This window comes from Hippoglossus hippoglossus, chromosome 5 (genome assembly GCF_009819705.1).
Source record: "Hippoglossus hippoglossus isolate fHipHip1 chromosome 5, fHipHip1.pri, whole genome shotgun sequence".
Lineage (NCBI taxonomy): Eukaryota > Metazoa > Chordata > Actinopteri > Pleuronectiformes > Pleuronectidae > Hippoglossus > Hippoglossus hippoglossus.
In genome coordinates, this window is record NC_047155.1 from 12496128 (window position 1) to 12509746 (window position 13619).

General features: G+C 39.3%; 1 protein-coding gene across 1 annotated transcript; it reads right to left on the reverse strand.

The window, feature by feature from the left end:
* Window positions 1-23: 23 nt before the first annotated feature.
* On the reverse strand, window positions 24-12910 carry LOC117761316 (caM kinase-like vesicle-associated protein). The gene is made up of 11 exons (XM_034585074.1): window positions 12511-12910; window positions 4754-4889; window positions 4512-4643; window positions 3580-3654; window positions 3306-3444; window positions 3051-3171; window positions 2834-2909; window positions 2587-2723; window positions 2411-2489; window positions 2187-2274; window positions 24-1532 (listed from the first exon to the last, which is right to left on the reverse strand). The coding sequence occupies exons 2-11, from the start codon at window positions 4846-4848 to the stop codon at window positions 1239-1241; spliced, it is 1236 nt and encodes a 411-aa protein (XP_034440965.1). The 5' UTR covers window positions 4849-4889; window positions 12511-12910; the 3' UTR covers window positions 24-1238.
* Between the last annotated feature and the right edge of the window lie 709 nt (window positions 12911-13619).

The window sequence follows — 13619 nt, forward strand, 5'->3', positions numbered from 1 at the left end:
GGAAACACTCAGCGAGGGACAACTTGAGTTTCAGCAACATTAGTATTGCTCATTTTATTCATTCACAAGCGTTGCAGCAACCTGTTAGCTCAGCTAAATGTTGTTGTATGTAAATAAAAAAATACACATGTATACATTGCAAATATACATAGCGGTATATGGACTCAGCTATAAACTCTGAACTTACTAATTACAAAGGACAACACAATAACAGCTAAAACGCCACTTCACATAGGATGCTCTAAACCTAGTTTTCTGTGTTTTAAATGAAGTGGACAGAACACAAGTATCAGTACAACAGCGTAAGACTAAACAGAGGAGCAAAGGAAAACGGCTAAAACATTTCAAAGAAGTCGGTAAGCATTTCTAAACAAGTTGTTTCTTTTGAAACATTTCAGCAACATTACTGCAACAAATATTAAGGCACTTTAACTTAAAAATATACTTTCTTGCTGCCTTAAAATTCTAAGTTGTCTAGTTGAAGATAAACCAAAACGATTTCTAGTTAAGATGTTGAGCAGAAGCCACAAATTGTTTCATAGTATTTCACCATAAAAACATTTCAGGGATCGTCCTCATACAAGTATCATACAAGCATCATACAATTTTGAAGTTTTCAGGATAACTAAAATCAATTTTTAAATCAACACAACAAATTGTTCTATGATTCATTCAACGAATATATGACAGATTTCCTGTTATATTTTTGAGGCATGATTTCTAAAGAGTCAACTCAAATATATTTTAGCATGAAAGTTTCTTGTAAATTAATTTTATTTCTTGAAATAAACCTTGATTTGATCAATTCACTAAATCTTTCAACTAAAAACTTTAAGTCACAAGACTTGAACTCAGGATTCTAATTTCTGCGGCTGAAAACTAGCAGTTTGTTTTAACAGACAAATTACATCTATATACAATGAGCTGATGACTAAAGATGAAGATTCCACTACATAACACTGAGATTCTACAGTTCTTAAGGAGAAAGGAAACAACAGAAGAGCTACTTTGCAACTAGCTTTAAAGGGACTTGTACATAAAATAACAAGGGAGCATGGAGAACACTATTCAATAGATCAGTACAGAAGGCAAAGAAGATGGGATGCATGGCTTTGTGAAATAATTCAGCAAACTGGGGACAGTCAAACATCATAGACATGGTATCATCGTAGGCCAAACTGATTGGCTGTACTGCACATGTGCTTGTTGTTTTGCAAGGGTCCTCTTCATTTATTTAACTAATCTGCCTTCCTCTGTGGCAGCATTTGAGGGACGTCGCCGTTGCACCGCGTCTGCTCGTCCTGTCTGGCTGCACTGGGCTGGGTGATGGTGGCAGTCTGTGTGTCGGGAGCCTTTTCGCTAAGAGCGGCCTTTAAGCTGGTAGCGAGGCTGTTGCCCACGGGAAGAGCGGGAGCAGCGCCGCTGGGGGCGTTGGGATCAGCTGCAGCCCCCTCAGCGAGACCAGAGGCCCCAGATTCCCCCTGCTCAGAAGCTCGGAGCCTCTTCATGAGGGTGGTCACTCTGACAGCTTTCTGTGAATATTAATATAAATGACCAAGGTTAGTTCAAATTAAATTACAACATACAGCAAACTTTACTAATCTATTCTTACAGTGAAATGTGACCAACACAGAAACAAAACAAGTGAACGCTCCCTGAAAGACACCTGGATTCAAGGTGTTTGACATTTTAGTAAAATACTAAACTGTACGGACATTGATTGCTTTGATAACTGGTTGTATTCTCGAGGGTGAGTACCCAGTTTGTCTCTCAGGAGCGTACCATTTTTCAGATTTTTTGGGAAAATAAAACAAGGGAGCAGTACACTCATAGCACACAAACAATATTAATTAAACGTTGTAAATGGTTTAAAACAGTAATTAACTAGAATCAGAGTGATTGCAGGGACATATGAATATGTTTTTGACAATTTGTGAGAAGAGGATTGTGTCAGAGGGAAGAACCACGAGATAATTGCTCGTGTGTATATTAATATTCATTCAGTCAAAATTGTGGTTATCTTGTATCATCAGAGTATAGAATATTTCAAAAAGACACAATACAGTGCAATACAGTCCTGAGACTTGGACCATGATCATGTAGAGAACATCATCATTTAGTTTTATACACCTTTCAAATAATGAGCAAACATTGTATTGATATGTAAGCTTTATGAGGAGTTATACCTTCCACTTGGCTTTAGCAAAGTTCTTTTCTATTTGTGCACAAACACCGTCCTTAATGTTCTTATCTGAGGCAGCGTTTCCAGAAATCCTAAGAGAAGGAACAAGAGAACATTATTTCCGACAGTTAATAAGATTTGTGCTGCCTGCACAACAAGCTTCATAACTCTAGCTGTGTTAGTTGGACCATTTATATTTGATAAACTTAATTATTATTATAATTTTACCATTCATGGGCAATAGCTTCCTGTGCAGTCAATCGCTGATCTTGGTCCACTTCCATCAAGGACGCCACTAAGGTCTTGGCTGTTAAACAAAGACAAGATCTTTATTACATTATCTGGGACATTTGTGATATCTTTACATCCATACACGTTATATACAATTGATTGATTTTCTTCACCAGAATCTGAGATGTCATCCCAGTATGGGGAATCAAATTCATAGTCCCCGGACAAGATCTTTATGAAAAGGTTCTTATCGCGATTGTCAGAGTCGTCTTCTTCAGCGTCATCATAGAAAGGAGGGTTTCCAGACAAACTATTGAGTCAGCAAAATAAGAACAGAATAACACACGGCATGTTTTGTTAATAACACATGAATAAACATCAGATAATAATATTTGTGTGATCAAATGAATGGGCACTTACAGTATGTACATGATGACACCGATGGCCCAACAGTCCACAGGTCTCCCGTACCTCTGCCTCCCAACCACCTCAGGAGCTGAGAGCAGAAACAAGCTTAAGGTTTCCTGATCATAAGCTGAAGATCTAGATCTAGGATTTGTTCCTACTGTGTCCTAACAAATCAACTTATCTAAAAAATATTTGAAATCACGCTACGTTCAGGTGTTATGCTCCTTACCAAGATATTCCGGAGTCCCACACGGGTCCTTGATGAGTCCATTTTCCAGTTTTGCCAACTGAAAGTCACTGATAACAATTTTGGAGTGCTTCAAACGATTAAAGTACACCAGGTTCTCCAACTGCATGAGCAAACAAATAAAGGTGCGGGCTATAAAATCGAAAGGCATGTGATCCGCATGATTTTGTATTTGCAAAAGGGCAGTTTTTGGTGAAATGCTGCTGGTTTGCACTAGGTGTCAGCGTTGTAACATACCTTCAGATTTCTGTGGACAATTTTCTGAGAGTGCAGGTAAGCTACAGCTTCCAACACCTGCCTCATAACATTGCTGGTGTCCCTCTCGGAGTAGTAGCCTTGATCTAATATCCAGTCAAAGACCTCTCTGCCCGTGGCGCTGAACAGACGGGACGACCGAATTAAAACACATGTATATTGTCGAGGATAGAAATGCATAACAATTGTACATGTTGAAATAAAATGACCAGTTTGAGACACCAGTCTTCTCTCTTGTTGCTTGCATAATACTCACAGTTCCAGAAAAAGGAAGTACTCTTTCTTAGTTTCAAACGTGTCAACCAGCTGGAGGATGTTATGATGTTTTACCCTTTAAAAAGCAGATAAAGGGGAAATGGCATAAAAGGAGGAAATAATGAATGGATGGAACGAGTTGTACAAAGCAGCCACACACCCTCCACACGAGACATTTGGGGACAGAGAAGTTAAACTTGTAATAAAAACCAAACATTTCTTTGTTGATTGGGCCTAATCACTTGTGTTATTACAAATCATCACAATGTGGATCTAAAAAAATATTTAAAATGTCACAATATTATGTAATTTCAAGATTAATAATCATCACTGCCTCAAATAACTTTAAATAACTTTATGATTCATTCATTTTTATCAAATATGTTGGTTATTATTATTGTTATCATCAACATAATGAAGGTGTTGTATTCATTGCTAGTGGTTCTACAAATTAAATTGAAAGCATGAAGAATTTCCAAGACATACCTTGATGTGGTTCTTTCAAAAGGTAAGGCTAAAGATACTCTATACTTTTGTTATTATTAAAAAAGAGAAAACAAAAAAGTAATTTCATACTTTCTGATTTCCTCAGCCCCAAACCATTTTGTTACACAGTCGGGATTTTCCAGCTGCAAATTTGGAGTCCTGATTGTATTTATAAGTATTTAAAATAAACTACAGCTCCTTTAATAAACTACAGTGTTGCCTAGTTTTACGACACAGAGGATCCCTGTAGCACAGAGGAGTAACTAGAGCTGTACTGTGTCTACTACTGTGGTCTTACTGTTGTAATGTACAAAGCCGAAATCTCATGATGTCGGTTTTTGAGCTTAAGAACGAATTTTGCTGATGAATTGAGATTAAACCTTCAAGCTCCAGGAGTGTTCCTCCAACATGAAAGACCCATGATGAGGAGATTAACACTTCACTCACATCTTCAAGATCATTATCTCATTCTTGGCCGCCTTCCTCACTTTCCTTCCGTCCTTCTTGTGGAACTTTTTACAGGTGTACATCTTCAAGGTGTTCCTATCCTTGGCCCGGAAAATCTCACAAAACTCCTCCCTGTGAAAGAGGCAGAGGACGGGAACATGCATCACACTCTTCGACCAATTTTCTCACAAGCATTAATGTGCTTATTATAAAAAAAACAACATCACAACAGATGTACTCACGATTTAACAATTTGTCCGAGGTCATATTTGTCGTTCACCTCTGAGGGATTGTTGTAATCCTTCTTCTCCCCAAGTGTCAGACAACCAAATGGCATGGCAGCTCCTGCCCTATAGGAATGTCCTGCCACAACACAACCTGTCAACAATATACAACATGTTACATTTGCCCAAACGGACCAATCTCTCCAAAAAATGGTCTGAATACAAGCAGCATCTGGATCTGTGTTCTGAATAATAAACAACAGCAATACATTTTTGAGTGTATGTGCACAGAAACGCAATTTAGTTTCACAGTATGTTTTACAGATATGGCTGTAATGACATTAAAAAACTTGAAACATAAAACAATGTTACTGTGAATGTATTTCTGTAGACGTTGCTTTCATGAAATGTTTCATTAATGACAATAACAAAAATAACACTTAAAACATAATAAATGCAGTTAATCAATTTTCAACGCACGATTATTTCTTTACCCAAAATCTTTGTCGGTCATACGTCTGAAAACATGTAAGTGCAACTGAGCTATTTCATTCAAATTAGCACGAGAGCAACAGAATGTAAGATTGAGATTTTTTACATTAACATAATTTTGTTCAGAGAGCTCAGTCAGAGTGTCGGGCTTGTTTCTCTCCACTCTGCAGTGAGTCAGCTCTGTGCTGCTGCTGCAGCAGGAGCAGCATTATTCATCATCCATCTGCATTTTACAGTAAAGAATATTCAGATGGACTTGACCCCGTTACTGCAGCGGTAACGTTTTTTGTCTCTCTCTCTCTCTTTTGGTATGTTTTGAAAAACTTCAAAGTTGAAAAAAGCTATTATCTCGCCTGGAGGAAAAGATGTAGAAGAGTTTGTGTTTTAATTTCTGCAAGCAGGTCGGTAAAAGATGAAGCTGGAACTAAAAGCTGTTATAATTCATTCACATGCAAAGAGCTGCAGGTCTATAGATCACATTCAAATCATAGAAAGATGCTGATGGTGTGGATATGGAAAGGTTTGATAATGGAATCAGCAACCATAGCAACAACTGTGACAACAAACAAGTTGTGAACAATTATATGAATTACAGTATACCCGATACACACACACACGCACGCACGCACACACACACACACACACACACACACACACACACACACACACACACACACACACACACATATTACTTGCTATATCCAAGTATATCATAAGACATCATAAGAAGTATATTAGTATATTATAAGATAAAGTACAATTTAGAGATAGTAAAACTTTATTCACAAAAATCATATAAAAATCTAAATTTTCTGACGGATTGCCAACAATGGGCTGTACAGTCAGAACATGTTAAAGGGACATTGTGCTGCAAAGAGTATACTAGAAGTGTAAATAAAGTTTATTTAATATGGCACCTTTCACAGAGCGAAGACACAAAGTGCTTCACAAAAGTATAATTGTTGAAATTAAACAATAAAGGAACCACATCATAAAACATAAACACACATTTGAAAAACTAGACAGCAGAAAACTAGACAAAGGCCTGTTTGATGATTGAGTTTTTAGTTGTTTTTTAAAGGGGTCGTAAGAGACCACAGATCGTTTATCAATAGAAAGAGGCGCATCGAGCCATGACTTCAAACGCACGATTATTTTGAAGTAATGGCTATGACACTGTGGAACGTTGACAGCAGATCATCATACCGCCCAACCCTGAATGGCCTAAATCCTCAAACTTGACCAGTCACCCTGCTGCGCAACGCAACACAACAGACAATACATAACCTCAGCTGCTAGATACATCAGTGCAGACACTTCTCACAGCTGACGACAAAAAAGCTCAATCAAAGAATTTCACCCACATGAAGTCTTTTAACACATTTCCGAGCCATTTTCACAGCCTGGCTACAAAATCCTGCGGATTTTTGTCACCATGCAAACCGGAGATAATGGACACAGGGTGATCTAACACTGGGTAATTTGTTATATCATGTTTGTCTCGGCAGCAAGCGTCTTGGTGTTGCTTTAACCTGACAAGTTTCAAGCAGCTACCTGCAACACTAGTGCTTTTTGCAATCAGCTGCACTGCAAATTCATGCTTACATAACTACATAGAACTTTAAATTGGGGTAACTTGAATCACTTCAGCTGTGCTAAAGATTACTACACAAGTCCATCATAGCAGCTGATGTTTCTTACTGGTGACATGTGAGGCTTGTATGGAAAACAGACTCAGGTTTTTTTGGCAGGCGTCTCAGTAAAAATGGCAGCCAGCACAGAAGAGTGGGAGTAGAGAAATTCTGAGGGAGGTGATGTCTGGAGTCTTCAGTCAAGACCCTGTCAGAGGAAGAGATTTCTCCCAGATAAGAGCACTAAGTAAAATCTGTAAAACAGCGAAGAATGTTATAAATATCAAACACTAAAATATGAAGAACGTGGTCGATGAACGTGCTTTCTTTCTGTTTATGATTTTGAAATAGCATGTAAATCAAAAGAGGGCTAAAGACAGCCGGCTGCATGCTACTGTCCACAAAGGGACTCATTACTCCGTGATCCAGTCTCCACAGATCTGTGTAGCTGATAGGAAGAAATATTACATTATGTAAATAAGTTGGTTTATTCATTAATATAAAGAGTGTGTTTCCACTGATGTTCCCTCGTTTTTAGCCTCTTTATTGACGCTGATTTCATGGATCTTATCTGCACTTACTGCACTGAGAAGATCCATCATCATATGGTGTCATAATAATCTGATTAGTAATTTCCCTCATAAAGTTCACATCCTTTTGTAAAAACAAAGGTTTTACAGTTAGGATTAAGCTGAGCAAAGATATGTTAATAACAACTACGACATTGTAAATTGACAGTGTTTCTAACTCCCTGTTACTTTATGTAGTAAAGCACCGGCTACTCTCACTGTCAACTAGACCTGCTGCATTTGTTTTCTTGTGAAAGTGCATCTTGAAGCCAACTTAATTTGACCAAAGGGATCAAGCCTCTTCTATTCAAACAGCACTTTAATGTTTGAGTCCATCCTCGAAGATGACAGTTCTACTCAGGGCTGTGTTTTATTCCAGGAGAATGCACAAGTAAAATGCTTCCTCTGGCCTTGTGAAACGAGACGGAGAATGTTGTAAAGTAAACAACCGCAGATCCCGTCTCTCACGGCAGCTCTCCAGCCTGAACATTTACATATGGAACTTCACCGTTTTCCTGATCAGAAACACAGCATATACAATAGCATGAACTTTCTTTGTCTTAAAGGGGAGGACTGTGAGTTAACAAATAGTCTGGAGTATATGATGAGCTAAATCACATCCCCTGCATGAATCCTGCGGGGAAAAAAACACCGGGGCTCACCATTACTGCTTTTTGGCTCTGACCTGGATTCATGCAACCGCACACATCCCTCAATCCATCATTCAGAACCAGCACAGAGAGGATGGACACAAGGGAACTAACAGACTTTTCCTTACTTGCTTTTGGGCTTGTCTACATATTTTCAGGTGTATTCAAACAGATTCATCATCAGATTAATGGATTTCTGAAATTGAACAAAATGGGGTTGAGCACTAAAGCACATACTTGATCTACCTTCGATTAGTAAAATGTTTGGCTGTTTATCAAGTTTTTTAAAATCTCTGCTGATAAAGAAGATTTTAAAAATCCAAACCTTCACTCAGGAGCAAAAATCGGTATTCAATTTAAAAAGCAATGACAATGTGACATTTATCGTGATAATTATTGCTATCGACTGACCTTAACGTTTTTATTTTTATATTATTGTTGGCCACAGCCCTAGAAAAATTATATTCTGTCTCATAGAAATCTGTGGGACACTTTGGTGGCCACAGCTTCTGTTATGAAATAACCGCATTGCCAACAGCAGCCTTACAAAGACAAACAGTCCTGTTCATGCTGAGCAGAGTGAAGGGTCGAGGCTGATGAGAGACCGTTTAATGCGATTATTTAACCTCCTAATGAATCAAAGATCCCTGAACCTCACAGTGCGCCGACCACTGAACAGTAAGCGTGACAAGTGAGACCGAATTTTCAGTGCGCTTGTTTTTCCCCTTTTTCAAGGTAGTCTCAGAGATAAAAGGCTGATTCCCTTCACCACAAGAAGAAAAAGATAGGAGGCACTTGACTATTGCTGAATCAGACTTCTTTTATCTCCGTCTTTTGAAATATCTGAATGAAGAGTTCTTCTTTAATGGGAATGTAAATGCGGTTTCAAAATCAGACAGCCTCCGAGAAAACTTAACTGTGGACAGAGGGAGTGCTGCTGCATTTGACCAACAGATTTCAAATCTGTGTCCATTTAATTTTCTAGCAGCACAAAGTAGGTAAAGATAAAAGCTTTTTCATTTAGATTCTTCTGTAAGCGCATGATTTCTTCAAATTTAATGAAAAAAGGGAAAACTAATGAAGGAAAAAAGGTTTTCTGTTATTCTGAGAGCAAGAAAAGATCTGCACTCTGGACACGACCACAGGGTTCAAATCAGTTATTGAAGGTACCTGACGATTTGTTTATGGGAGTTACTTCATACAGATCCAAACAGGGCCAATGTTACCCTGTGGAAATATCAGAAACTTCTGCAAATAAGGGAAACAATGATTTCCTGATATTAAATAATTGCCAGAAAATGTGTTTGCGGGACATTATGATGTAACAGTGAACTCATCACCCGAGCTTGCAAATTCTTGAGCTATACGGCCGTGAATGTGTTTTGTGAGGTCACGGTGAACTTGACCTTTGACTGCCATTTGTAGAAACATTCAATCTGACCCAGATTGAATGTTTGTACTAAATAATAATAAATCTAAATATTCCTCGGAGGCACAGATGTGCATACATATGAAGGGACAGATGGATAAAAAAAATTAAAAATAAATCACGCAGATGAAGGCATAACAAGAGAGAAAAAAAATACAAGTCAAAACAACAACCTAAGAAGATTAGATATATTATATATCGTGTGTCGGACATTGTTCCCGCTGTTGCAGAGGAGAAATGTTTGCATCCATATCCAGAATAGAGCACATACCTCCATCAAGGCCAAACAATTCTGTACATATGTCAAACTCTTACAATAGAAAAATAAAATGTAGAAAATGCGGGGGTTTGCTAATCTGCACCACATTTTTAAAACTATTGACTCCATTAAAATGTCTGATATTACATCAATATTTATCCATTATTTGCTGAGAAATTGAGGTAATTGTTTTGTTTTTTTAAAATGCTCAATCATATTTATTGGGTTCTATATGTGTAATCCTGCCGACAAACAGCAAAGTTAGTTTTCTTTCTTGATTATTTTACTACTAAGGTTTGTGTGCTGTATTTTTTATGCACTGCGTAATGGGGCTCATGTCTGATCATTTATTTTATTTTTTTATGTTGCTATTTTGGAGCTCAGCTTTGTTGGTCAGAGCCACATCAGACGGTGGCAGCAGGCCAGAGAGCCGTGGATCCGGCCACAGTGGAGTCTCTTCAAAGGAGAAGGCTTGGAGAGGGCAGATGGTGCCGACGATGTTTGAGCCAAATTTTGAAACCCTGTAATGCTTCATTTAACATCTTAATGTTACTGCTGTTATAGTTGTGAACAGAACGACCACTTTTTACACTTCGTTCAATCAGAATTTAACGGAGCTAAAGAAACGTGTCTGTTTTTCCCACTCATCCAGAGAGGAGGAGACAATTCTGATGAGTATGAATCGCTCGGCGTTTTTTGTCCTTGGCTCTGTTGTGCACTGAGTCGACCATTCATCTCTTCTCCAGGCGTCACTGGCTCATCTGACCAGTTTCTTCTGATGTTGTTTTGTTGCCATGGTTACCAAGTTCTACAGCATGCACCACGGTACTGTCTGTACAGAATAGCTCTCCGCACACTCGTCGACACCACTGCCAAAGACCACTGCCGCTCCGTGTGACCTGAACTCCATTTGCTGATCTCGAATTTTTAAAGAGTTTACAAAACAGAAGCCATGCACCAGAGGATGAATCAAACGAATCATGATAAATAAACAATGTGTCCCTGAAAAGAGAAAATAAGGGGTAAGTCGTGTGATAGCACAACAGGGACACTAAAAAACACTTCTTGCCTTTCCCCCTAATTTTATTCATGATCATCGCATTTTAATTTAAAGATTTACTATTACTATTTATTGTTATTATTTATATTACAGGATGCTACTGTATGATCTATACAGTTACTATAAAGAGACAACAGCAAGAGCAGGCTAGAATACATCATTTTAGGGTTGGGGTCCTAATGTCCGCTGATCCAAAACAACTAGACAGACGACACTGCACTTTCTGGAGTCCTCACACCCACCAAGTCTGACGTCAATGAGCGGTTGTTGAGAAAACTGAAGGACACACAGAGGGACAGCGATTTTTCTGTGCCTAATATCATCACCAGTCCCAACAGCTGTAGTTTTTAACAAATAGGGTGTTTACCCCCCATTTGAAGTCGATCGAATGACGAGAACATCGATGAAATTGAGACAATGGAAGGAGAATTATTATTATTATTTTACCACCTTTATCTGAAAACAGCGAGTCCCACTTATCTTATAACAACTGACTTAAATAACACACTTGAATGCCCCATGAAACACTTCATGCCACAGGTAACACATTCAATACAGTGTAAAAGCCTGTTTATTTAAATAAACGCTTTGCTCTTCCAATAAGTATTTTGAACTTAAAGGTTTTAAGGGAACAAAACATCTAGGGATAGGGCGGAGAAACAGAAATATACAGCTGTTAAAAAATAAACTAAATAAAGGATGGTGTGAGGCAGTATTTTTGAAAAGCACTGATTCATGCAGCAGCGTACTGCATATCAGGGGTTCAATGATTTTTCATTCTAAAGTTTAGGATTAGTTTAATTTCTAAATATCAGCCAATTTGTAAATAAGCCATAAATCTATCTGATTGTATAAAGGCTCTAACATGTTTTCTTCTCCAACACAAGACCCCTTTAGCTTGCACCACCACATAGGTCTATTGTTTTCTGGGTCAAATCAATAGGCTTTGCAGCAGTGGCTCCCAAACTTTTTGTGCACAGTTCTCGTGCATGATATGAGGCTGCTCATGCAAATCAATTTGTAGCACAGCTGAACTCAAATCTACACTGCTGTTTCTCACGAGGAGGTCCACACACCCGGGAGGCTCTGGCGGACAGGCACCCTGCCATCCCGATGGGCTGTGTGAAGTGCAGGTTTGAGCGTCAGGGATTTAGTGGGTATTGCGATCACAAGCTCGTTGGGTGTGAAAGGATGACAGAGGATGACAGGGAGGGAGGCAGGGACACCGCAAGACTGTGAGACTGTGAACTCGAGAAGTGCTGCAGTCTGAGTGCAACAAGCTGAGCTTATGTAAACCTGAAGCGCAGCTTTTACGAGTCTTTATGAACGATAAGTATTAAAGCTTGACTGAGCTCCTCACAATGAGCTGACGGGGTAGAACAGAGAAACCCGGCAGCTCCACAGCAGTTTGACAGTTTAGATGGGCGGCACAGTTTTTGCGCATCACTGCTGCTTGGACTGATGTTGCAGATGAACGCATGGAAACTATCCTGCAGGTTTTCTCACATCAGCATATCAGGAAATCACAACTGATTGTCGCTAAAAAAAAATTACTAAAAAGTTGAAGCACCAAACTGTGTGTCCACAGCACGACAGGTGGTCAGAGAGGACAGTCCTCAACATCCATCACTTCTCGCGTTTTCAAACGGCCAGTGCCAAAGATTACGCAAACTGCGCTCACCTACCTTGAATGAAGTAGAGGGGGAAATGATCAATAATCCGAATCCTCCTGGTCTTGTTCTCCGGGTGAATTCTCCTGGTGCCGATTGGTTGACTTTTCTTCTCTTTGGAGGATTCCACGGATTCTGCAGCCAGTGCGCAATCAGAGAGCTTCCAGATCCTCGAGCATTTCCAACAAGTCAGCTTGTTCACGGGAGTATTACGTGAACGTGTGATGGTAACAGCGGGCTATGATACAGGGAGGAGGGGAGGTGTGCGCGCGTGTGTACCACTATGATGTGTGTTCGAGTGAGTGAGTGTGAGTGTGTGTGTGCGCGCATCAGTGCAGCAAATGTTTGAATAAGACTGTTATCATTTCCAGGACTTTTTTAAACAGTGATGCTCACGCTGTTCAGCTGGAGGCTGCACGTCAGCTCTCCTGCAATAAAAGAAAACCTCCGGGTCAAAAGATTCAAAATGTTCTTTTTCATAAAGTCCCTCCGGAAGTTGGTGCCAGTCAATCAACAAGACCCAGGGGCGGAGCTAGGCTCTCAGCATGGAGGGGGCCCTTCTGATAAAGACATTTCAAAATTCACAAGTACAAAATATCTAATACCTATCTTATCCCATTCTAGCCTATGCTAACCTATCCGGTGTCACTTATTGAGTCGATGAATGGTTTAACCCACCACCCCACCCACCCCCATGCAGCAACAGTCAGGTGAACTGTCTCAGGCTATTTCCGAACTCATTTCTATAAATACAGTATGTAAGTATAGTTTTAAAACTAAAATGTAAAAAAAATCTTAGTTTCAAGTAGTAACTTCTATCCATAACATGTGAAAATGCACATCAAGTGACAATTCAAATAAACTGGGCCTGTTCACGCCGGTGTTAATGGGAAGCAGATTTTGAATTTGAGTTTACCGACAGTCTGCCTGTCACACATGCACAGCACAGCCAGAGGTTCTCTGCAAAGACGTGTTCACAAAAGCATCAAATCTTTCACATTATTCAGGAGGCAGGAAGTGATGTATTAACTCCGCTGCTGAGATCACGTGATTTTCTTGAAAACACACTCTTACCACTACAAACTCTTATCACTACAAACTCTGACATCTTTGTTTTGTCTTCT